Source organism: Parus major, chromosome 4 (assembly GCF_001522545.3).
Source record: "Parus major isolate Abel chromosome 4, Parus_major1.1, whole genome shotgun sequence".
Classification (NCBI taxonomy): domain Eukaryota; kingdom Metazoa; phylum Chordata; class Aves; order Passeriformes; family Paridae; genus Parus; species Parus major.
The window spans coordinates 22,319,340-22,344,177 of NC_031771.1; the positions used below are offsets into that span (position 1 = coordinate 22,319,340).

Below are 24,838 nucleotides of genomic sequence, written 5' to 3' on the forward strand. Positions count from 1 at the left end.
CAACTGCCATGTATAAATTTCAAGGATATCTCACTTATTCTTGATAAAGTTTGTATACAAAATGAAGTTGCTGATATTAGTAGACCTGTAAGAATTCCAGAGTTTGAGTTTTGCAGTCACATATTGCAATGTCTTCCTGTTCCTGGCTTTTCACCTGGCCTATAGAGTTCATCTCTTTCTGCTCTGTCCTGTAGTCTTCTCTTTCTTTTTCTTTATATGAAGAGATTTTCGCAGGCAGAATCTTACTAGGATCCTTTGCCATGTAGTAAGCTTTGTATTAAACTTTGCAGTGTTATGTCTGTGGTTACTGATGTAAATTAGGATTAGGGTTGTACACCTGTTCTTCCTTGGGGAACTGCTGAGCCTCTTGGGCACAGCACTGAATGTTTTCAAAAGTTGCATCAGCTTAATTTGGTTGATTTAAGCTGAACTGGTGCAGAGCATTTAGGAATATGTTTGCTTAAGAATGGCTAAATTTAAAATAAATTCCCTCTGGATTATTTTTGATTTAGCTGTAATCTAAAATCTTAAATGGAACATATAGAGTTGGATTCAGTTTTTCAGATAAGATGTAAGCATATAATGGCTGAAACTAGGTAAAAAGTTTGAAGTACAAATGATGATTAACTGTATCTTCAATTACACTGATATTACTTTGATGGTGGAAGAGATGGATATCACAAAAGAAATCAATGGAAGTGAACAAAAAACCCCAGGGAGATATTTATATTTAAGGTGTTTTTTCTAATCCCCCATCTGAGAATTTGCAAACTGCCTGCATCAGTTTATGACCACTGGTTTTCAAGGGTCCCCAGGCAATTGGTCATGCTCTCAGTGAAATGTTTCAGAGGCAGGTTTACCTGTTAGTTGTCATAAACCAGTATGGCCCGTGAAAAATTTTGTAACCTCCTTGTGTTTGGGAAAGATCTTTTTATCTAGACTGCCTATTGATATCTTAGGCCTGTGTCAGTCTTGCTGCTACTGTAAGCTTAAGCTTTCACAGAGTGAAGTTTTAAGTACTAATATGGACTAAATACATAGAAGTAAAAAAGCCCACTATTAGTACATTTATTCTGACTAATTATTATATTATTTCTGTCTTTATGCAAGTTCTGATAGTAAAGAGTTCATAACTGGAGTTTGTGCTTGTAGTGTGTAACTTAGAGAAGAGTGGGTTTCTTGTTTTGCTTGATCATACATCTAGGATCACAGTTCATGCCTCTAATGCTAGAACTTAAATTTGATGGGTTTTTTTTGGTTGGTTGCTTTTGGTTGTGGTTTGTTTTGTTGTTTTTTTAAACCTGAGTTAACTATAAAATAAATACGAGGCTTTAGTCCTATCAGAGTGCAGAAGTCTGTCCAGCCTCAAAGAACAGGCCTCTTGGATCTTGTAAGACCTAGCTTAAAGCCCGAAGCAAATGGTAATTTTTTCCATTTACTGAAATATTATTACAAGTATTTTGGCATATGTTACCTCCCCAGAAAATCTTTAATAGAACACTTGTGTCTGTAAAAGTCCTTTATTAAGAAGTCACCTGCTCTCACTACTTGTTTTGTTGTGTTGAAATATGTTTTCATTTTCTATTTTTTCTCTTTTTAGAGTGTGTATTTTGCTTAGCCTCCTCAGATCTTAAATTGTTGTGTGGTGAGTGCTGAATGACTCCTCACAGTTCGTTTCAGCCGTGTGAAATGTACATAACAGTGACAAAATGTTTACTTATGCACACACCCAAGTTCCTGCTTATGTTCACTCTAGTGCTGGACAGTTGGTTAGTGGAGCAGAGCTAAATAAAGAGGCAGTCTCCAGACTTTTTTTCCAGTTTCAGCTATGCTATGCTTATGTCCTATCAAAGAATTCAACTCTGTATGCTCCATTTAATATTCCAGACTACTGCTAAATCAGAAATGATGAGACAGTCTCCTTATTTAGGTGACATAATTTGCTGGAGAGAAGCAGCAGTAGAGAAGGTCATGCCTCATAGTCATTAATTCTCTCTTTTATCTAGAGGGCACGATATAATCCTTTAGCTTGTTGATAGCTCTAGTGTGCTTCTACAGTAATTAGTTTATTTGATTATTTTTTTAACTTCTTTTTTACTTCCCCACATCAACCTTGTAAATGGGAAACTGAACTTGCTGCCTGTAGTTGCTTTATGCTAAATATCACTGCCCATGTCTTGGTTTGAGACTGAACACAGGCTCTACTGGAACAAAGTATTCCCATCACTGCAGTCACTTAAAAAGGACATCTTAAAACATGTAATGCTGTGTTACTGTATTAACAGTGCTAAAACAACACTTAATGTAGAATTGTTTCATTTTCTGATAGTTATTCTGGTTCAGATTTATATACAATTTCAGTAAAATAGCAAAAGCATTTAAACTGAAATTTTGGAAGTCCTGTTTTGTTTTGGTGGGATTTTTTTGTGTAATACTGAGAGGTACTAATTCTTACGACTTCAATTTGGATTAGTTCATAGGTGCTGGTTTTTTTCTGGTAACTTTTTCAGGAGCGTATAGAAACTATCAATATGTTGTAGCTTAAAAAGTTAACTTGTGTTACTTTTAGTTCCTGTGTATTAGGAGCCTGACAGAAGTCCTACCACAGCTTGGGGTTTCTTCTGTTTTCAACTGTACTAATCTGTAAGGATGCAAGGTAATAGTTCCTTACAATACCAACCAGTCTCAGAACCACGAGCTTGTCTTAATTTGATTTTACTCAGATTTTCTATGTTAGTTTGAGTGTCACTTGTCAAGAGTTCATTCTTGTCTTCTGGCATACCATCTTGGTCTTTTAGAGGCTAAAACTTGTCTCTAATTTATAAGTATAAATTAATACACTTGCTTAAGCTGCTGTTACTGAAATACAGATGCTGTTTTTCACGGAATTGTTTGCAGATTGCTTTGAAAGCATGTGTATGCTTTGCATGCAGCTATGGGGAATGATCTTGACATTTTGGGAAAAAAAAAAATCGGCTCCATCTGGAAAATGTGCCAGAAAGCTAAAGGCTGTCCTCCAAAGTGAAACTGTTTCTTTCCATTCTGAGACAGCACATTAGCTGAAATGGTTTGAGTCCTATTATTGACAATTAAAAGTGCTCATGCACTAACATAGAAAAACAACGCTCTGATGTTTTTGTTTTCCTAGAAATTTAGCTTTCATGGTGGACTTGAGTCTTGAGAGGAAGGGTTGTGGCATCCTGTTTGGCATTGGAGCGAGAAGTATTAAAGGCATTGTTCCTTCCAAGGTGCCATAGTTAACTTAGAAGTTAATTTGGAAGTTAATGCAACTTGTTAAAAAGTTTAGCGTTATGAGTTTAAGCTTCTCTCCACTGCTGTGATAGTGAATTTTCAGTGATCCTGAATTTTCAGATTATTTAGAATTCATCTTTTTAGCAATAACTATGACTTGGAAACTGAATACTACACATGCTACACAGTTAAATGGCATGTGTTTTCCAATGACAAAAGCATTCTTTTTGGCCTTTTTGTTTTCTGAAGTATGGGCATTAGCTTCTTCCATGCAGGTCTTAAATAAATGGCTCAGCTATTTCCATATGTGCAAATAGGCAAAACTGTTAAGATATGCAACATTTCTTTGTTGTTCTGTTTGGAACAAACTGTATAAAGTAGGGTGGACTAATATGTATCTCTCTGGTAAAGTCAGTAACATGTGCTGATTTTTAAAAGTTAAGATGGATGAAATAAACCTCAGCTGACCGAAAACGTCACAAGGCACAATACCTCAAATAGCAAAGCTCAAATAGTTGGGCTAAATAATTATGCTTCTTGCTCTAAAAATAATTCTTCTTGATATGAACTGTTTGGGGTTTTTTTTAAGCATAATTTTACATATTGCAGGCAGTTTATGCTTTCTTGTGTACATTACTTCCTAGTCACTGGACAGCCTGAAAAAGGTGCATGGCTTCGTTTTACTATGCAGAATGAATGTTCCCATAAAAAGTTTCTTGTTTGGTTTTTTTTCTCTCCTTAATTTGTACTAAGATAAAGTTTAATATAAACTCTTAAACACCATAGTTTGACTAATCTGTTTGCTTGTCTTAGATTTGAGAAGCTCAGAACTGAATGACTGAATTTAAAATGGGGTACTATTCCCCTTCAAAGGTCTGTAGGGCAGAGAAGGGTGGCAGGAAAGCAGAGGTTCTCTGTTCTGTTATGCTGTAGTAAGGGCAAACACTAGAACCACGTTATTTTACCTTACCTGTAACTCTGAGTGTGCATGCATATAGTACTTTCTTCCTATTCTCCCTCTGCCTCCCATAGTAGTAGAATCAGGAACAAAACTTTTAGCACTGCAAGCCTTTCTAGAACATGTGACAGAGGCAACACAGCTTAGTCGAAATTTGACTGTGATGTGTGTAACATGCAGATCAAGTTTGTTCTTACCAAAGTCTCTATTGCAGTTACAAGGACAGCTACTGGAGGAATATTGTATTTAGGCTTCCATAATTTGCTTGGAGAACCCTTACCTTGATGAATTTTCCATAGATCTATTCTGAAGGTGCTTCTGATTTTAATGGTTTGTATTGCTTAGCATGTTTTAGACTGATACTGTATAGCTTATGATTTGGTCATGCATTGATGAGAATGTACCATGAAAAATGTCCTGACACTTGCATTTATAGTGATATTCTGTAGTGTTTCCAGTGAGAATCAGAGAAAAAGGCTTTCTCCTTTCATCAAAAGCCTTATAAACTGCAGGATGGTATTTTTAGTGTTATGTATTTGTCACAGTGTGATTTGGAATAAAAGACAATATTAGTGGACAGAAAACGTATTGTTATTTAGGATGACTTTTTATCTTGTCACTATTATGATGGTTTTATAACACTGTTTCCACACCTCTCATTTCTTTTTGTGAGTCCTGTAGGTATAGGACAGTTGAGAAGTCTGAGAGGACCTTAGTGTCTGTTTACCTCTTAGCCAGGCAGCACCCACAGAGTGATTGCCCATGAGATACATTTGTGGATAACCAAGCTGTTTGTCAAATAGATTTTTATGCTGGTACATGTCAAAGAACATGTAGCTTTTTTACCTAACAGTTACTAAGAGTCTGTGGGTGTGAGCCCCTTGTCCTGTGTTTTTCTATCTTCTGTATATGTTAAGAAAGTGGTTTGTATAGTTAGACTGAATAGTACCTGTTCCAGTAGGGTTTTTTATTTGGTGCTTATTGGAAGGTTTGTTTGTTATTTTCAATTGCACGCTGTGAAGTCTGCACGTTAGCTCAAATGTTGAGGCTTAGTGGCAGTTCAAGTTCTTCTTGGAAAGTATCTCAGTATGTGTCTATGAATATTCAGTGTTCTGGTGTTTTACTTCGAGTTTTTATCCTGGACAGTTCAGATGATTGCCCTGACTGCCTCCTTGCAAAATAAGAGATCCCAGTTTGTGCTCTTGCCCCATAGAAGGAGAATTGAACGAGTGTCAGTTCTGTCTAAATCTGTTTTATAAATCTTACTGTCAGAAGTGAGGAAACTTTGGGAAGCCAAGAGCTTTCTCTGAATAGTCCTTTTTAGATTAGGGTAGTTACTCATGCTGTTGGAATGAAACTATTAAACTTCAATATTTAACTTGTTTGAGTGTGTTCTGTAAAACTGTCCCAGGAATATAGGAAAATGTAGGCTTTGGCAGGTGTCTTCATTCTAAAGATGTGGCATTTCTCTTCTGCATAAGACCCATACATCTGAGTATTCAATACTTAAGGCAGCTCACAGTGTGCATTATCTGAAAAGGCAATCGGATTTGTTCAAGGTTGGACTTATTTTTTGGGTTGATTTCTTTAGGCTTTGCTGGACTGTAACACCCTTGTGTATAAAACTTGTTTTTCTTGTGTTCTTTGTCTTGCATGAGATATGGAGCTCATCTGGAAAGTTTCAAGGAATAATATATCTGCTGTAGGGCACAGATTCTCTTCTGAATGCCTTAAACTGAAGTTCTAACTCAATTTGTGTCTTATGCTAGAACAGGATTTTGCATTCCATGTGTTAAAAGACTTCTTTAAAACAGTTGTTTTACTTTTTTTCTAGTTAAAGTATTGGGAAGGAGAGAAAACAGATCTGCTCTGGGATTTCAGATAAATTTCTTCTGTTCTTTACCAACAAAACTTACCAATGTATGGGTAATTTATGATCCATTATTTCTGTTTATACATATGTACAGTCTGGATAACTGCACTTCATGTGGTTCAATGAAATTAATGCTGACCTGTCATATAAGTTAAACATGCGTGGCCTAGACTGTTTGCATGAATTTAAATAATTACTTCTTCTGCACTGGGAGTGGAACAGCTTAACATGGACTGGAATGTGCTAGTATACCCGCCTGACTTTTGCTTCCAGATAAATAAAATACACCTTTCTGGGTGCCAGCTTTTATAGCCTGTCCTGAACCATCCCCATCTTTGTACGTTGTCTTGATAAAGCAGTGTTAAGAGCTGGGATTAGTATGGAATATTTCAGGCTGTCATGGTCCACCCCAGCTGTCATTAACATCCTAGCACACCTCATGTGTTATGGTTGTCGCCTAATGAAAAGAGGATTTTTTGATTTCTTCCTAATTTGCTTGCATGAGTCTAGAAGGCTTCTGCCTCTCTCCTCTGCAGACCTGTAATTGCTTCTGTGGGGGTGTTTCTTGTTCTACAGTGTCTGTCATACAAGGTGTGGCATTCACATGTTTAATATTGCCCTTGTCATGTGAGTGTTTTGTGCTCCAGTTGTTCACCTTTGAAATGGTGAAGTTACCCACCTTTTAAAGTACTGCTCAAGTGCAACTGGTGTGGGGACCTTCTAGGATAAATCCCTATGAGACTTCATTTCCTTTGCTGTATCTCTAGAATAGATACAGGGTATGAATTTAGGGTATTCTTGGTGCCACTGATACTTGGATGTGCCGACCTACTCCTGGCGAGATGATACTCACCCAGAGGAGAGTAGTTAAGAGCAAAGATACCTGCAGTGGTTCTAGCTGCAAAATGGCCATGCAGGAGCAGTTCTGCAACAGCTGATTTTAGTAGAGGCTGTGTTGTGCAAGCCCTTGTCCTGGCCTGCATATTTAACTAGGTAAATACCTTAAAAAGTGGCCTGGCTTGCTGTAGTGCTATGTTAATGAAAGTTCTTGAAATCCAAGCCACTATTGTCTTGATTTTAAGCTGTGCTCTAGACAATAATTTTTTCAGATCATGCCCATTTGTCCTAAATTTAGGAGGTTACTTATGAAGCCAGAATGTGATCTGTCCTTGCTGATAGATGCAGATCTCTTGACATATTTGGTATTTTGGAGGAAAACTTGTGCAGGAACACAGCAGAAATAGTAATATGTAATAAGATAGTGTCCTCCTTCATGGAAAAAGGCAGTTGGTAGACCAGAATAATAGTTTTTACTGTGCCCTAATTTTGCCAAGTTCTTCATTCTCTGCTTTTAAAACTGATTGACACTATTTCTATTTGAACACTTAGTTCTGTCCTTAGATTTTTGTTACCAATTGTGTGGAATTAGTTGATTCAGCACTTATTTACTGTGACCATGTATATGTATATATATACTGTAGACCATGGCTACTTAGCACACATTCACAACATCACTAGTCTCAGGAGGTCTAGGGATGACTGACTTTTTCCTGAACAGTTTTGTCAGCTTCAGTTCTGACTTGGAAACAGTTTACAGAATCAATTTGGCCCTCCATTTTCAGCCAGTCTACATGGCACCTCTTTGGCCTCCCTTTTCCCAAATCAATGTGTTTGTAGACATCTGCTGGAAATTGGGATAAGAATGCCATAAAATGCTTTTTGGATAATTTTTAGAAAATACTTTCTATTTTAAAGTGAGCTTTAGAGCTCTAGAACCTTACATGAAAGTGTGACCAAGAATTATGATGCATGTTTGTAAATCACTTTTTCCAAATGTCCTTCCTGAAATGTCTTTATTGATCACAAGTTCTATATTTCCCCTGGCCCAACATTTTTCATGGACATTAAGACAGAGGTGAGAAGTGGTCCTGGTTACCAGCCTGTGGGATTTTTTTCCTGTGGAAATAATCTCTTGACTCAAAATTTAAAGTGACAGTAATGTTACTTAAACAAAGAAATTAAAAATAAATGATGCTCAGTGCAGCACACTGTGCTGCTTATATGAATGCCATTTAGCAGGCAGTTTGATTGGCCAGCTTGTATTTCCACTTGACATTCAGGCTTGATTGGTTTGAGTGATCATTTGCTTGCCTTTGCTTCTGAAGATAACAGGTTCAGTGATGACCAGAAGCCTTCCCTGAGTACAACACATGGCTTAAGGTGTGGAAGTTGCTACTTGAGGTACATGGATACAGTGTGATATAAATCATTCTGTGTAGATTGAGAGTCACCTCACTACTTTCACACCAGATTTTACCAACTGGTAGGATAAGATCAATGTAATTTCAGTCATTAATTTAATTTGTACCTTTTTAGTTATGCTGTGTGTGCATGGGCAAGATGTAGGTTTTCCAAAGTAGTTGTGTGACATTACAATGAAAGCTCTAATGATGACTTTTTAGGAGCAATGCTGAAGATGCTATTCAGCTGTTTTCTTGCAAAAATAGTTTTACTCTTATATTTTTAGTAAGTGGGAATTTGAACATCACCAACTTCCTTATTTAAATCCTTTCTGACTAAGTTGGTTCATTAAATCCTTTTTAAACACTTTTAAAAAAGCAATAGAATTCTCAAACTATTAGGGCAAGATGGGGAAGGCAAATAAATTAAAGTACTCATGTGAACCGTAAAAGCCTCTGCTGAGTCTCATGAGCAGCTTGGCATAAAGGAATTTCATTACTGTCCTGGTGTTCAGTACAAGGTTGTTCTTACCAAAGGCTGCAGTTCAGCAGGGAATAATGAAGAGAGGTTTGAATTATTTTGGAGATGTTTAGATAGGTTCTTAAATAGTAGCTCTGTGAGGGGCAGTAAAAACACATTAATAGGATTCTTGGCCTCTTTTTCTGACCTCTAGGGTGAGGCTGAAATGGAGATTGTGAAAGGTATTACAGAAAGGTTTTAGATTATAGTTGTTACTATTTTCCACTGCTGCCCACTGTTACCATCCTTTCAGAAAATTTATTTAACAATGTTAGCCTGTGTTGTGGGGAGATAGCTTGCCAGGCAGGAGAAGTGATTATCCTAAGGAAACAAGTGTTCTGTTCGTCAGTTTGTGGCAGAAACAAAAATTAAGAAGGAAGTGTTGAAGTGTGTAGTACTTAAGTGCTTAGTATTTGAAGTTAAACAGTGTATTTTCTGAATTAAATAATATAAAAAGGAAATATTTTTTCTTGCCAGTATAATGTGGAAAGTATTTTCTTCTATTAATAGAAAGCTTTGAGCTAATGGAATACTTGTTCAAGTTTAAAGAAAACCATGGGACTGCATTGGAAGCTTAGGTTGTGATGCCTTTTTTTAACTATGTAGTGCTTCAGGTTGGTGCATGAACTTCAGTGAAAAACCCAGTTACATATAGAAATCTTGATATAATTTTGGTTAGTGCAAACTGGACACTAGTATATTATGGAAAAGTTACTTTCTGCTGCTCTAATCCTGTAAGTAAACACTGTGGTTATTGCTGAAATTGCTCAGTAATCTTAACTTCTTGGTGTTAGAATTAAATTTACCAGGTTTTAATTCTGAAAGTGTGTCAACAAAAGCTGATGTGGGGGAAAGTGGGAAGGAAGCATCTAGTGTATGAGCTGGATGTAGGTTTGGATGTCTGAGCCTGTAAACAAACAGCTTGAATGAGGGGTCTGTGTATTTCCCATCTCTATCTGACTGGAGGTGCTGATTGTGATGCATTAGCCTTAGGCTGTTGCTGCTTGGTGGTAGGCCTGGCAAGAAGGTAAAGGGGAAGACCAAAATAGGGACTACATCATGTTTCTTGGTGAGTTTTAGTCACTCTGTTTACTGTGAGTGGTAGATGATGTATTATGTCAGCATCATCCCTCTTAACCAATATTCATAAAGCTTTCCAGGCAACTACATCAACAACAACAGTTGAGCAAGCTGAAAACTGTTCATAGAGAAGAGAAGCAAGTCATTGATTCTTTCCTGACCAGTTTTAACAGTGTGCTGTGCTAGACTTGTATTGTTGGCATAAAGAGTAAAACATTGGTCAGAATACCATCAGACAAAGGGGTGTGGGTGTGCAGATATTGCTATTTCTGAAAGGGGATGTTTTTGCTGCTTGAGCCTCTGAACACAGCAAGTATTGCTGCTGTGTACTGAGTCACAATTTGTAATGTGCCACATGAACTGAGGGATATGTGAAACCAGCTTATAGTATAATACTAATTAGTTTTAAATATGCCCCATCCTAAAAACTCATGTGGGGTGAAGATTACAGTCCTATGCTTTGCAACGATGTCTGTTTCAGTCTTTTTAAAAATGTGAGCTATGAGGTAGGAGCCTCTGTACACCTCAGTGCTAAAGTAGCTTTTCTCTGGATTGTGCAACTTTTATATATATTGCTGCTGATATTGTAAAATGCTCTGCAGATTTAAGCAACTACTGTCCTCTCACTTTAAACTTGCAGGAGGAGGGTTCTTGCTGCAGAAAATGCACAGATGTTCTCATAAATGTTCTCTTATTTTGGAGTTGGTATGGCTGCTTTTTGGAAGTAACAGGGGAAAGATTTGACAGGCATTATCTGTTAAATAATTATTCAAATACTCTTAGGGTATACCACTGATAAATTTACAAAGTGTGTAGCTTCCTCTTCTAGCTGCCCGATGGCTGATAAGCTGTAGCACAGTCACTTTAAAGCACACATTAGTCACTGTGACTCCTCACCGCCCTGTACTGAAAGTGGTGACTAATCTCTGGGTCTGACTTTCCATTATGAAGTGCAACCTTTACCCTCAGTAACTAGGTGGAGGATTTCACAAAATAGTCTAAAGCATTCCTGCCTCCTGTGCTGGTCCCTCATACCTCACAGCCAGTGTTTGCAACTTCTGTGTCAGCTAGAAAAGATTTGAGGCATCAGATGAGCTGCTGTGCTCTTAACAAATCCTTAGACTTGGCTGTCTCTTTAGAGAAGGATCTTGCTCTGGGTAGTGGCTCTTTAGCAGTATCTGTGAAGCTCTAGCAGAATGAAAGGAGTTAGCAATGAGAAGCCAGCCTGCACATAAAGGCCCGATCCAGAGGCTTATTTTAGCACTCGTTTTTGGCATTATTTTGTCTGATGAGACTGAGGTAGTACAGTGACTTCCATACTTTGTACAGTGTTTATAGTGGTCTTTTCTAATGAATAGAAGAAGGTTATGAGCCAAACGTTTTTTGCAATGTTACAAAATATGCAGTGATAGAGAACCTTTTTTGCCTTTATTCAAAAGTAGCTGATTCAGAGCTTAAATATCACTTCAGGTTAACAGACCTTTCTGTGCAGATCTGAGATACTGAAACAGTCCCATTTTTGGAGAGTATGGGTTAAGCAGAAAGAAGCCTTAATCTTGTATTTCTGGTACAAAGAAGTTGCAAGGGAGTCTTTAGGCTTTAGACTTTAATGTTGGAATGTTAATACTTCTTTTGGCTCTGTTGAAAAGGGATTTAGCAGTGTGCATTGACAGTGAAGGCAGCCAACACTGTCCTGAGCTGTATTTAATAGGAGCATAGGAAGCAAATTGTTATTTGTAGGGAAATGATTATTCCTTTCTGCTCAGTACTACTTAGCTGTGTCTAGAATACTGTATCTGGTTTTTGGTCCTTGATCCAGGCAAAACATGAACTGGTAGCAAGCCCAGCAGAAGGATCGTCAGGGTGGTGAGGAGGCTGGAGCACAGGCCTGGGAGGGGAGCCTGGGTTGCTTCAGCATGAAGAAGAGCAGTCTGAGGCACCCGACTGCAGCCCCTTCATACCTACAAGGATGCCATCAGGAACACTGGGGCCAGGCTCTTCACAGCAGTGGGAAGATGAGATACAAAGGCTGTAGCTTTTAATAAGAAGTAGATACAAAGCCACTAGGTTTAACAATTAAAAAATAAACAAGACACCAAAACAACAAAAATAACCGTCCAGCTTTCACTATGAGAACAACCATGCAGTGAAACAGGCTGCATGGGGAGGTTGTGCATCTTTGAGGCATTAAAAGTACAGCTGGATTGAAACCCTGAGTCATTGCTGATCCTGGCCAGAGGCCCAGAGACCTCCTGAGGTTTCTTCGAACCTGAATGATTCTGTTCATTCTGCTGGTTCTACAGATGTATGACTGACCATTCTCAAAACTTTTTTTTTTTTTTTTTTTTTAGCAAAGACTGTTAACCTGCAAACAAAACTGACCTTGTCTTGTAGGTGTGGATTATTTCTGGAATGAGTTACTGTAGCACTAAAAGATAAGAAATATTTGACAGCTATTGTGATCTTGTTTCTTGAAAGATAATGGTAGTAATCATCACAAAGAAAATCTAGCCATGTCATGGTGTCACCTTTAAAGGACATCAGCCTCTTAGTTACCAAATACAGTCCTTTGGAGCCTGGGGACCAAACATTTCAAGAGTTTGAAGATGCCTTCATGCAGTTAATGTGAACCTACTCAGCAGTGTTCAAAATGTAAAAGAGCTTAAAGATACATTTTTTCCTTGCTTGCTTAGTTACTGGAAACAGGTTGGGTGGGGCTTTGAGGACTTGGTCTAGTGGAATGCATCCCTGCTCAAGGCGGGAGGGTTGGAACTAGATAATCTTTAAGGTAGCTTTCAACCCAAACCATTCTGCAGTGCTACAGATGGAGGGTTTTTTGTGCTTTTTGGGACATAGTGTTTCAGAAACGTGACACTGCTGCATTGACACACCAGATAATGAATTACTAGGAAAACAGAACCTAACATACACTTTACTATTAAGAGGTATGAAGAAACAGAATTCCAGAGGACTGGTAAAACTTGGTTTGTATAAATGGATAATTTGTAACTTTGAAGCTTTTGCCCTCTATTTAGGGAAATGTAGGGACTTAGTTCTTAAAGACATCTTCTGTTCATATATTAGTAATCCCAAATGAGGGACTTGCAAGGTAGGGGGAGTAACTGTTCTGTTTCTACTGCTGGAAAGAATTTTATATGGCATAAGTAGTTAATGCTTTTTATAAGAAGTTAACATTTATTGCAAGTGATAATGTGATGATAATGAATGGATTAATTTTGTAATCCAGCTTTGTTTTACTTGCAGTTCTTTACTATCACAGCAGCTGTCTTTTGGAGGTTTTTGGTGGTGATGGGTTTCTTTTTTCTCCCTTCTAGCAGTCCACATGCTGTCAGATGTACATAACAGCCTGGAAGAAGGGACACTATAAAAATTAACTGAGACCTGGAATGCTTTTAAAAATAAAAATTAAAGAGAAATCCCTAAAAGCAAGTTTTTATTCACTGCTGTCTAGGTAACATCAGTAACCTTGCTTCTTTTTTAGTTCTAATTCCACAGGTAGTCCTGAAAATTTAACTGACCAAAATGCAAGGTACCTAACAATTTTTTCCCAGTAACTGTGGTATAGATAAAATATATTAAAATGTTCTCTCATGTTACTTCAAATTGTACTTTGTTTACAGACCCTTTTTCTGCAGCAACCAAATACAAGAATATAGCTGTATCAAATGCTTGAGCCAGCCTTAACAAAAGTGTATTATGCTTGAAAATAGTACTGTCAGAAATCTTTTCCATTTTGTATATGAAGGTATAGTTTCTCTTAATGTCAGAATAGATCAGTTTCAATGGTATGGATACTCTTGTTCTAATAGTATTGAAACAGCAGGTTAAAAGCTGCTTATTTTAAAACCCTGTGCAAATTGTATAGTGCAAACTATTCAGTCCTTCATAAATTATAGAAATGAAAATATTTTGAGAAATGTTGAAGTTCCAATACTGGATGAGAAATACCAGTTGGGAGCTAACTTTATGTGAAAGTGACCTTTAGATGAAAATTGGATGACTAACAAGCTAAATAAAACTCCATGTTATTCTTAAGTTCTAGCATAAAGAGCCAAATGCAGACATGCTTTCTGATGCTTGCCTCAAAGCCGTGCCCCCCATCAACTATTTTCTTTCAAAAGACAGTTAAGTGGAGATGCAGAAAACTAAGGAAGCTATTTGCATGGGAACAGGCAGGAGCTCAGGATAAAATATTAGGATCATCTTCTTTTAGAGTCTTTTTACTTAAGATTTTCTTTGAAATATGTTGTTCCTTGAGACAGCTATGATTTCTGCTGTGAAGCTGCTGGTTAAGAAGCTCTGCTTCTTCATGAGGTAACATTTATTTTTAGAACGTATAGAAGTGGTTCCAAAAAGAAAACTTGTTCCTAAAACTTGGAGGTATCCCTTATAAGAATTTTATTTATCCTTTTGGGTTATTTGGCCAGTTTTTTGTGAGTTTGAGTCTTCCCCAGTAGTTGGTCTTTCATATCTAGGTGTTGGCAAGATGGCCAGATCTAAGAATTGCTGCCTTGATGCTGAAGAATTCTAAGGCCTTCTACTAGGCAGTTTGTGGGCATCTTGTGGTTTTGATATGAGGATGTTTTTGATTTGACAACAAAATCAAATGGATATTTATCTAAAGGATCATAAGGACAACATGAAGCTAAAAGGAACTACACCCCTTATGGGTATGTGAATGGATATTTGAATTGGGGACAGGAACTTGGCAGAAGAACCTATGTACTTCTGGGGAGTTCCTTTTACAGCTAGTAGCAGATGAGGCTGTTGGTGCTCTGTATCTGTCACTTCTCTGGCCAGTCAGGTTGGCAGCAAGTGACTGAGAGCTTCAAGAGGGACTTTTGTCTTTTTCATCAATAGGGTTGCTAATTTCTTTTAGAATATGGAAGAAAGAGGTTGAAAAGGTACTATAAAGGGAAGCACTTACCTTCTTACAGATCACTCATCAGATGATATGTAGCACCTTTAATTATCAATGTAAACAAACTTTTGGCCACAGTAAGCGCTCTGCTTGAAATAATCTTGATGAGCCATCAGAAGTGGTAGATCAATATGCTTTACAATCCATACTTTTAAGTACCAGGAAGGAACACAACTTTCTTCTGCAAGCTGTAGCTATAATTGTTTTGCTTAATAAGTTAATATGAGAACATGAGCACCACTCTGCTTTTTAGGTTCTTAGGTTATTGTTCATCTGTACTTCAGATACTCTTTGATCTTTAAGGCTTACTTGAATGTCATTAATCATCTGAAAGTAAGATCTTTCACTTATATAACCAGGCACACTAGGTTAGGTGTTTGTGGGGAAGAGAAGGAAATACCGAAGGTAGTTTGCTCTCAGTAAATGCTTAATTCTAATAATGTTTCAACTGCACAGGATGTAAAATTTAGCAGGTTTTGCTGATTGCTGCCTCAGTGACTGCTATATGTAACATAATGGTGAGAAGTGAAGTCTTGACTTAGTAGATGAATGTTAGGTATATGCATTCCCAAACATAAGCAATTAGGTTCAGATTTTTTTCTCTACTGTCACTAAAGTGTTCTGTCTTATGCTTAACTTTAGTAGGCAGGAGGAATAGAAGTGTGTGTGTGTGTGTTAAGAAGACGACTTGTGAAAGCTAAAATATTATTCTGGTATAGTTTTGAGTAAGGGTGTTGCTTTTGTAGATGCTCTAAAAGGGTATTTTTAGTTGTAGGAAGCATCAGAGAAGTTGCTGCCTGGCTGATGGGTTAAACATGGCCTTTTCTTAGAGATGCAGAGATCACAATATGATTGGTAAGAGGGAGAAAAAGCATCAAAAATCACTTGTTTTCTTGGGTGTTTGTTGTTTGTGTGTGTTGTGTGTGGATAGTTATAATACACTTGTTGACCAGGTATTTAGAAAAGGTCAACCAATGACAATGGATTTCAGAAGCACTGCTGGGGGATAAATTTAGAAATGCTTCTCAGCTATTTCAGTATTATTTGTATGAATCTCATTTTTCACATCTGAACTTTTATCTCTTCTCTTTTTTAGTGGTTGGAGCAGCACCCAGAAAATCAATTGGATTTATGTGCTGACTATGTTAAATGTCTTCTCTGTTTGGGTGGGATGAGGCTGGAGGGACCAAAATGCAATCACTTGACTTTCCAGGCTCTTTTTGATTTAGATTGTCCTCTAAGCAGGTTGCATGCTCTTAAGCCAAGTCCTGTGGTGTATGGTTAGGGAGACTGTCAGCTCTAGCTGCCATCATGATGACTTAATTGTACGCAAAGCATGGCAGACTGGCAGCCTGTGTTGGCATGCAGAGACTTGAGGGGGTTGCAGTGCTGAACTCCTCTTGCAGGAACCACTAAAATAAGAGAGAATCACAATTTACTGTAGATGGGGAGCAATTTATACATGGTAATACTATTTTTGCCATAGGATTCGAACAGAAAATCGGTTACCTGGTTTTTTTTTAGCTTAAAAAACTTTTATGAATTACCAAATGCAGCCTGAAATAAATCCTGAGTAATAATGACTCTTTCTATTTGTTCCTGCTTAAAAACCATCAAAATAGATTTTTTCTCAAAGTAGCTGAAGGACAAGCACAGGTTCATTTGTCGTCTGTTCTCTGTGCAGTGTACCAAAACTAAGAATTGAATCCTAGGGGTATATGTCTCAGTTATCTGAAATTTCAGACATTTAGTGGGTATTACAGTGGCTATATAAATGCATTTTTGACTTGATGGAATACTCATTTAGATCTAATATTTAATGGAGCTATCTATTGAGTAGATTTTCTAGATGAATCTAAATTAATTTGTGCCCTACAAAATCAAATTCTGTACTGCCCTTCTGTTTTTTGTCCTGTCACCTGAACTGACAAGATTTGTCTGATCTATATGGACAACCAATATTATCTGTAGCAACCCTATGGTCAAAACCAGGATATTTTGTATGGAATATCTCTAAGCAGTAAAATTCAATGTTGCTGCAAGTATAGATTAGGCTTATTTGTGATAACTAATAAAGCAAGTGATATCATGATCATTAAAGTCTGTGGATCTTGTCCTTTAAAAAAAACCCCAAGCCTAAGCTGGTACTAGTTCTTAAACTGGTATGAGATTTTTCAAGTAGGACTCAGCTTGAATTATTTCACAGTAATTTGCTTTTTGACTGTGTTTGTGAGTAGACTTGGATAGAATCTAAATACTTAAAAATGTGTATTCTGAGAATATTTTGTTCCCTGTCACATTACTAGTTAATGAAGGTTCTCAGTATCTGTTTTGGGGTTTTTTTGCAGATGATTCAGCTCTAGAAGAAAGATTTGTCTTCACAAATTCCTTTGGAAGCACAATGGATGCATTTTAGAGTTCTACAAAAGTCATCTAGGAACAAGAACATTGGACTTTAAGGAATAACGGTTCAGAGAGCCCAGAAATTGGTCACAAATAAAGCCTCTTTGGCCATACAGCTTGGAAATGAATACCATTGAGACAGCAAAGCTTGAGGAGCATATGGAGGGTCAGCCAAATGAGACTTCTAGTGGCTACTCTCGACCTACTCTCTCAGTCAGTGAAGAGAACAAAAATGGCACTAGCAAACCAAAGGGCTTGTCTAATGGCTTGCGAAAAACATCAAAGAAGTATCCTGATTACATCCAGATTGCTATGCCTGCTGAATCTAGGAACAAATTTCCTCTGGAATGGTGGAAAACAGGCATTGCCTTTGTCTATGCTCTCTTCAACTTGATTTTAACAACTGTCATGATCACTGTGGTCCATGAGAGAGTACCTCCAAAGGAGCTAAGCCCTCCCTTGCCTGACAAATTTTTTGATTACATTGATCGTGTGAAATGGGCTTTTTCTGTATCAGAAATTAATGGAATGATACTACTTGGATTATGGATATTCCAGTGGTTGTTTCTTAGATACAAGTAAGTTAGCAATATTTTTTTTTCTCTGCTGTATGTTTATGTTGGTCAGTTTGAATAGAAGAAATTGTACAGTATAGATCCATAACAATATTGTAGAATAGGGCTGGCAAGAAAATAACAAAGGGATGGCTTGTTTACAGAATGTTCTAGTGTCCATGCCAGGTTTGGAAATACTAGTTTTCTGATTATTGAATAATGTTTTTGAATTCTGGATTTCTGACAATTATACTGTAGTAGTCAAATTTGTTCTGAGGTTGGGCTTTTCAAAGTGTGTTTACTGACCTGGGGATGTTTAAACTGAGGAAGTCATGATGATGTAAGAAAATCTCATCCAAATTTGGGGAAGAACCCACTGTCCTATACAGCTAAACAGAAGTGTTTGCCTGTGTCTTTGTTTGCTTAAGCTATATATATTTATAGTATATTTATATACTATTTATATTATACTATACTATATACTGTATACTATTTATATATAAATACTAATATTTATAGTATTTATATATATATTGAAGTCAAGAATGCAGTTATACTACAGGACTAAAAAGAAAAGGTCAGAGTTAAGGAAAACTGCCTGACCCCACCTGTAAGTTAAACTGAAGCCATATTAAATTGGTGGGAGTTTCACACTATAAGAAGCTCACAAGACTAAAAGATGAAGAGGGGTGTTTTAATATTTGATTCAGTGAAGTGTATCATGAAGAGCTGGGATGAAGCTGCTCTTTCATTTTAAGGATTTAACTATCTAATGAAGCTAGAGCTCTGTAACTGTTGAATATCCTGCATGTAAACTTTGCACTCTGTTTCCCCCCTTTCCTTACTTTCAGATCAATAGTGGGACGCAGGTTCTTTTTTATAATAGGAACTTTGTATCTATACCGCTGTATTACCATGTACGTTACCACCTTACCTGTGCCTGGAATGCATTTTCAGTGTGCGCCAAAGGTAAGAGTCTTTGCCTCTTGCTTCTTGCCTTAGTCTCTGCATCAGTCCTGATGGCTCCTTAGAACAAATAGAAGATAATGTATCAGGTATTACTGAATACACAAATTATTTTCAGTTGATGTCTTCAGAAACATAGGTAGTGGTAAACCAAAACTCGTGTGATAACAGAGCCTCAAGTTGCTAATACAGTTGTGTGCTCCCTTTCAGAGCATCTTAGGTTGAAATAGTGCTGCTACTAAATCAATCAACCTGCTTCTGAGGCTCAGGCTAATCACTCTTACTATGGTAGCAATATTTTTTCTTATGCAGTAGGATACCCAAGGTCAATATTGTAATTCATATTCTGATATGCAAGCTTGTGTTGATGTATACGTTTAAGAACACACACTGTTATGTGCTTTGCCTGGTTTCTCACACTATTAGGTCAAGAGCTATTGCAATACATGAAGTCAGCTGCCTGTCTCTGCTTCCAGCCTGCAAAATGTACAGGAATGTGACTTAAACAAGTTCAGCTGAGTGAATGAATGGATACATACAGAAACATGGATATGCTGATAGTTTTATAAAAATATTTTCAAAATTTAATGACACCAGTTAAGTGGTGACATAAAGGAGCTATTACTCCCACTTTAGATTACTAATAAAAAGTTAAAATTCCTCAGAATAAACTCTGTTGTGTTGGCTGTACTGAAAAAAAAGTACTGCCAACTTAGTGGGGGGATAATTTGTCACCTCTTGGATAAGATTTCCAGTCTTGAGTTACAGCATCATGGCTGTTGTCTTCTATGTTGAGACAACTTAGGGATATAGTGGATGAATTACTTCTCTTATGAATCAGTGTCTATTTGAAAATGCTTTAACTGCTGCTATTGTAAAGATTTAATGGTTTTGTTCTAATAGCTTGGGGAATGACTATGTAGTAGAATATAGTACTGAGGAATGAGAAAAGGTAATCAAAGGAAAATGCAAATATCTCTGCTGAAAGTGCCTTTTGCTAGCATTAAACCAGGATGAATTGCTTGAACTCTGGAAAAACCCTTGATGGTAACATTTCTGGATTTTTTGTCATATATGAATATTTTTCTGATTATGGAAAATAGTTATATATACAGTTATCCATTGTTCTTGGGTTTTTTCCCTAGACTTAATTTAAAACAGCTAGATAAAACTGCCTAGTATCTATGAGAAATCAAAAGCTGGTCCTAATACATGCTTTGAAAATGTGCATCCTCCAAATATGAGTTAAGTCCTGACTGAGTTTGTAACTTAACCTAAAATGAAGTGAGTTGGAGGTTTTTATTCAGTAGAAATACTGGTCAGCTCTGACCAGAATAACAGAATAATTGTTAATGCAAGGTTGTACCAGTTTTTAATGGGTTTTGTTCATTCTGTCAACTGCTGTCATGAGAGATCTGACCTTAAAAATTTATAATATTTACCTTTCAGTACATTCTGCATCTTCTTCTCATACGATGCATATTTTAAAATAGCCTGGGAAAACATAGACAGAATGCTAGTCTTACCAAACTGATCTTTGTCATTTGTCAACTTTGAAATGCATGTTTATTTGTTTAAGAGTAAAATGTAAATAATTTGTCCTTTTATCCCTTGCTCTCTGAATCTACATGTTTTTGGGAAAGAAGTTTACTTGAGTCACAGTATATCTCAAAATTTATTTTCTACTTCTTTCTGGTGTTACAGTTGAATGGGGACTCTCAGGCAAAGGTTCAGAGAATCCTGCGACTGATTTCTGGTGGTGGTCTATCCATTACTGGATCACACATCCTGTGTGGAGACTTCCTGTTTAGTGGACACACTGTAGTATTAACGCTGGTCTATCTGTTCATCAAAGAGTGTAAGTGATTGTATTTCAATGCACTTTCTTGTTCACATTCATTATACTGGGAAAAAAATTACAAAAGTACATGTAGAACTACTGCCCTCCAAAAATTACTAGTCAGTTGTATGCAGTCTGTATTTATATGGGTTTGAAACACAAATTGAGTGGAAATGGAACTGTGGCTGTAGTCAAATCATAAAATGATTAAGGTTGGAAGGGACCATTGTAGGTTATCTAAGCCCAACCTTTCTGCTCAAACAGAGTTCCATAGAGGACATTGCACAGGATTGTGTCCAGACAGATCTTGAATGTTTCCACTGAAGGAGACTTCACAACCTCTCTGGGCAGTCTATTCCAGTGCATGGTCACCTGCACAATAAACAAGTTCTTCCCACATTTAGACAGAACTTCTTGTGCTTCGTTTCCTGCTTGATGCCTCTTGTCCTATTGCTTGGCACCAATGAGAAGGGTCTGATTCTGTTCTCTGGACACCTTCCATTCAGATATTTAGACACACTGATAAGGTTTCCTCTCACACTTCTCCAGTCTAAGCAGGCCTGTTTCCCTCTGTCGTTCCTCATAAGAGAGGTGCCCAGTTTCCTAATCATCCTCATAATCCTCCACTGGACTTGCTCCACATCTGTCTTGTACAGGGAGCCTGGAACTCCAGATGTGCCTCACTGGGCTGAGTAGAGTGTCAGGACTACCTCTGTGAAGCTGCTGGCAGTGATCTTATGTATACCCCAGGCTGCTCTGCCGTTCTTGGCTACGAGGGCATTGCTCATGGACAGCTTGGCCACCAGGAGCCCCAGGTTCTTCTCAGCAGAGCTGCTTTCCAGCAGGTTGGCCCCCATCCTGTATTGGTGCACCAAGTTCTTCCTTTGCAAGTGCAGGACCCTGAACTTGCCCTTGCTGAATTTCTGAGAAGGTTCTGCTCTGCCCATCCCTTCAGTATGTGAGTTCTTCTGAAGGGCAGCACAGTGCCACTCCTCTGAGCTTTGCATCCTCAGCAGACTTGCTGAGGATGAACTCTATTCCTTCATCTAAGTTGTTGATCAGTAGGTTAAACAATATTGGGCCTAATATGAACCTTTGAGTTGCACTAAACTGTGACACTGATTAAAAACCCTCCAAGCCCTGCCATTCAGCCAGTTCTCAATCCACCCTCACTAATTGTCCAGCCTTGCCTGTGAGGTTATCATGGGAGACAGTGTCAGAAGTCTTGCTTGAAGTTCACATAGACAACATTGGTTGTCTCCTGTTATCTATCCAGTCAGTTGTCCACATTTTAAAGGCAATTAGGCTGGTTAAGCATGACTTCCCTATGGTGAATCCATGCTGACTACTCCTGATCACCCTCTTATCTTCCACATGCTTAGTGATGGCCTCAAGGGTGAGCTGTTGCATCATCTTCCTAGAGATTGTGATAAGGCTAAGTGTGTTGTGGGCTTTAATTAAGGGCCAAATGTGGCTAAATATGTCACCTCTATCTTTATGTAAGTGTTTATTGCTTGATTAAAACAAGATAGCTTTGCATCATTTGTTGACAGGTTATTTAAATTTTGGATGGAACAGGCTGTAATAATTGTGTAATAACACACTAGCTCTGTGTGAGTTAGCTGCAGGGGTTGTAGGGAATTTTGTGGCTTGAACACAGCATCATTGCACACTTACACTGCATTCAGAAGCAAAGTTACTTTTCTCAGGTGTATTGCTCATTAGTTCCTGCAATCAATGAAAAGCTAATTCATGCTCTTTGGATGTCTTGTGCTTAAGTCTCCTACATAATGTTTCTTGTAGTTGATGAGAATTTGACAGTCATGCAGAAGATGATGGTTATGGTTTCCCTGTTGGCTTTATATTGCTGTGGGGCATGGGAGAAAAAACTTCTGTGCTGCTATTGAAGTGTTAGAGAATTTAGCACTGACTTCTAAATCTTATATATGGTAAGCAGTGCTTCTATCCTGGGAACTTGGACACTCATGAATATGTAGTGGGGAGTTCCCTTCTCAGTTCAGGTGTTTGGAGTTGGAATCTTCCCTCTTATTGTTGTATCCCAAATTATGCCAATGCTGGCTTGGCTCATGGGAATGTGTAATTCTCACTGAAACAAAAATAAGACTAACCAGCATTAGTTTGATGCCTTCCTTTTTTTAAAATGATGAGGGAACAAGGTGCTGCAGTGCTGCATTCTGCCTTACACAAAAACCATAGTATAAAAGGACCTCTTGAATAGTACTTGATAGACTCCAAATTGCAGATTTGAGATGTTCTTCTTTGAACAGAAATTTAAGATGCTGATTATAGTCCGATGATTCTTAGACCTAGGTCTTCCCTGTGATGTGAATATTACTAGAGGAATGGCATTTGTAACTCATCATAATTACCAGAGCAATATTAAAAAAGTAGTCTAATAACAGAGCTATTGTTTGCCTTGTTTTGTCTGTTACCTTGTATTTTAATGCTGTTCACCTACTCAATTGTTCCAGGACTGATGAAGACAACCCAGTATTTTCTGGGCTAGTTTCTTCTGTACTTTATACTGTAAGGGATTGGAGCAATTCTATCATACAAATTTTTGTAATAAGCTCTTTAACTGCTGCCTAATTGTTAGGCATATATTTCTCTGATACTGTGCTCTCTAAGTGAGAAATGTATAGCTTTCCCTTTTTTTACCTCCCATATAATGATCAAAATGTTATCTGGACCAGGGCATAAGCCCTAAAATTGCTCTGAATTAGAGGCTGCTTATGGCAGTCTTTTTTGCTCTTTTGATAACATCTTTGGTGTAAGATTCGGAGGTTTTATGTCTGGCTTAGTGGAGTTTTTGCTCTGATCTCCTCTTCCTTTCATACTCTGCCATTTTTTCACTTATTCTCTGCACATCACATTTTTCACTGGAATAGTTATTGATATTTTTAGTATTTTTAGCCATGGTCTGTCTGTCTTGCTCACTGCTGTTTTCATCAACTTCTTGAGATTGTTTGGGTTCTTATCTTAAAAAAAAAAAAATTAAAAAAATCAGTAGGTGGATATCTGTCTTCAGTGTTTTGGGGAAGTTAAGAGGATTTATTGTTTTGACACTTGCACCAAAATGTGACGACCCTACAGTTATTATTACAGCCTCTGAGATCCTACTGGGTAGGCTTGTTGAGATCAGTAACATTTCTGCTGGCATTGTGTGGAAGTAAAGGCTGACCATTGCCCCACAAGGCAAGAGGTGCCAAAGCCTCCTACTATGAGTGAAAAGAAGCCAGTTAGCCTGTCAGAAGTTATGAATAGTCACTGTGACACTCAGGGCGTTTTTTGCAATGGGGAAAGAAGTACAGGAGAACTTTTCCACTGAAGTGACTGAAATGCATTGAGTGGCTTCACTCCCATTTGTTAAATCTTTCATTAAAGAGTATAAATTCACATACTTCCTTTTCTGTACAATGTATTTTATTTCACAGAACTGAGGCTTCATGCAAATTAATTAAAACCTAAGAATTAAAATTAGTGTCTTTTTCTGTTTAATTTGTGATCTCTGCTCAGGTTGTATCAGAGACTTGAGCTTACTTGAATATAGACTGTGAAAAGAAAAAAATTAAATACACCCAAGTAAATGAACCAAAGTGTATGTTTTTCCTCAATTTTTCACTGCACCCCAAATTCCTAGAACTTATTTAAGTGGAAGACTTAATCAGATTAGAAAATGGCTGGTAGTGTTGTCTAACCCATCTTGTGCTCACTTTAAAGTAAGAAGACCTCAGTAAATTTGTATAATTAATTACGTAGATTCATCAAAATCAATCAGGAGGTCTGTACCAGTGTGATATGAGTTATGTTTTCAAATTCAGTAGCCTTAAATTAATTTCATCTTTTCCCCTTGCTTTTGTGGAATGTTAGAGTAATAGAGAACTTTTTGCTGTGCTTTTTCCCTGTCACCTCCCTGTCTCACAGATTCACCACGTCATTTCTGGTGGTATCACTTAATCTGCTGGCTGATGAGTGCTGCTGGCATCATTTGTATCCTGGTAGCTCATGAACACTATACCGTAGATGTCATCATTGCCTACTATATCACCACGCGGCTCTTCTGGTGGTACCACTCAATGGCTAATGAAAAGGTGAGTGGCAAATACCTTCACAATCAATGTGTAGCCTGCATTTGTTAAAATTGCCTAAAGGTAAAAGTTAGTTCTTAATTTCAGAATAAAAATAGATG

General features: G+C 37.6%; 1 protein-coding gene across 3 annotated transcripts in view; it reads left to right on the forward strand.

The window, feature by feature from the left end:
• The window catches only part of SGMS2 (sphingomyelin synthase 2), a 54,089-nt gene that overhangs the window by 17,701 nt on the left and 11,550 nt on the right, over positions 1-24,838 (forward strand). For all 3 annotated transcript variants that reach the window (XM_033513630.1, XM_015625553.3, XM_015625549.2), the window contains 4 exons: positions 17,214-17,846; positions 18,674-18,791; positions 20,493-20,646; positions 24,574-24,740. In XM_033513630.1, coding sequence (XP_033369521.1) covers positions 17,392-17,846; positions 18,674-18,791; positions 20,493-20,646; positions 24,574-24,740 — 894 coding nt within the window. In that variant the 5' untranslated portion in view covers positions 17,214-17,391. The remainder of the gene's footprint in view (positions 1-17,213; positions 17,847-18,673; positions 18,792-20,492; positions 20,647-24,573; positions 24,741-24,838) is intronic.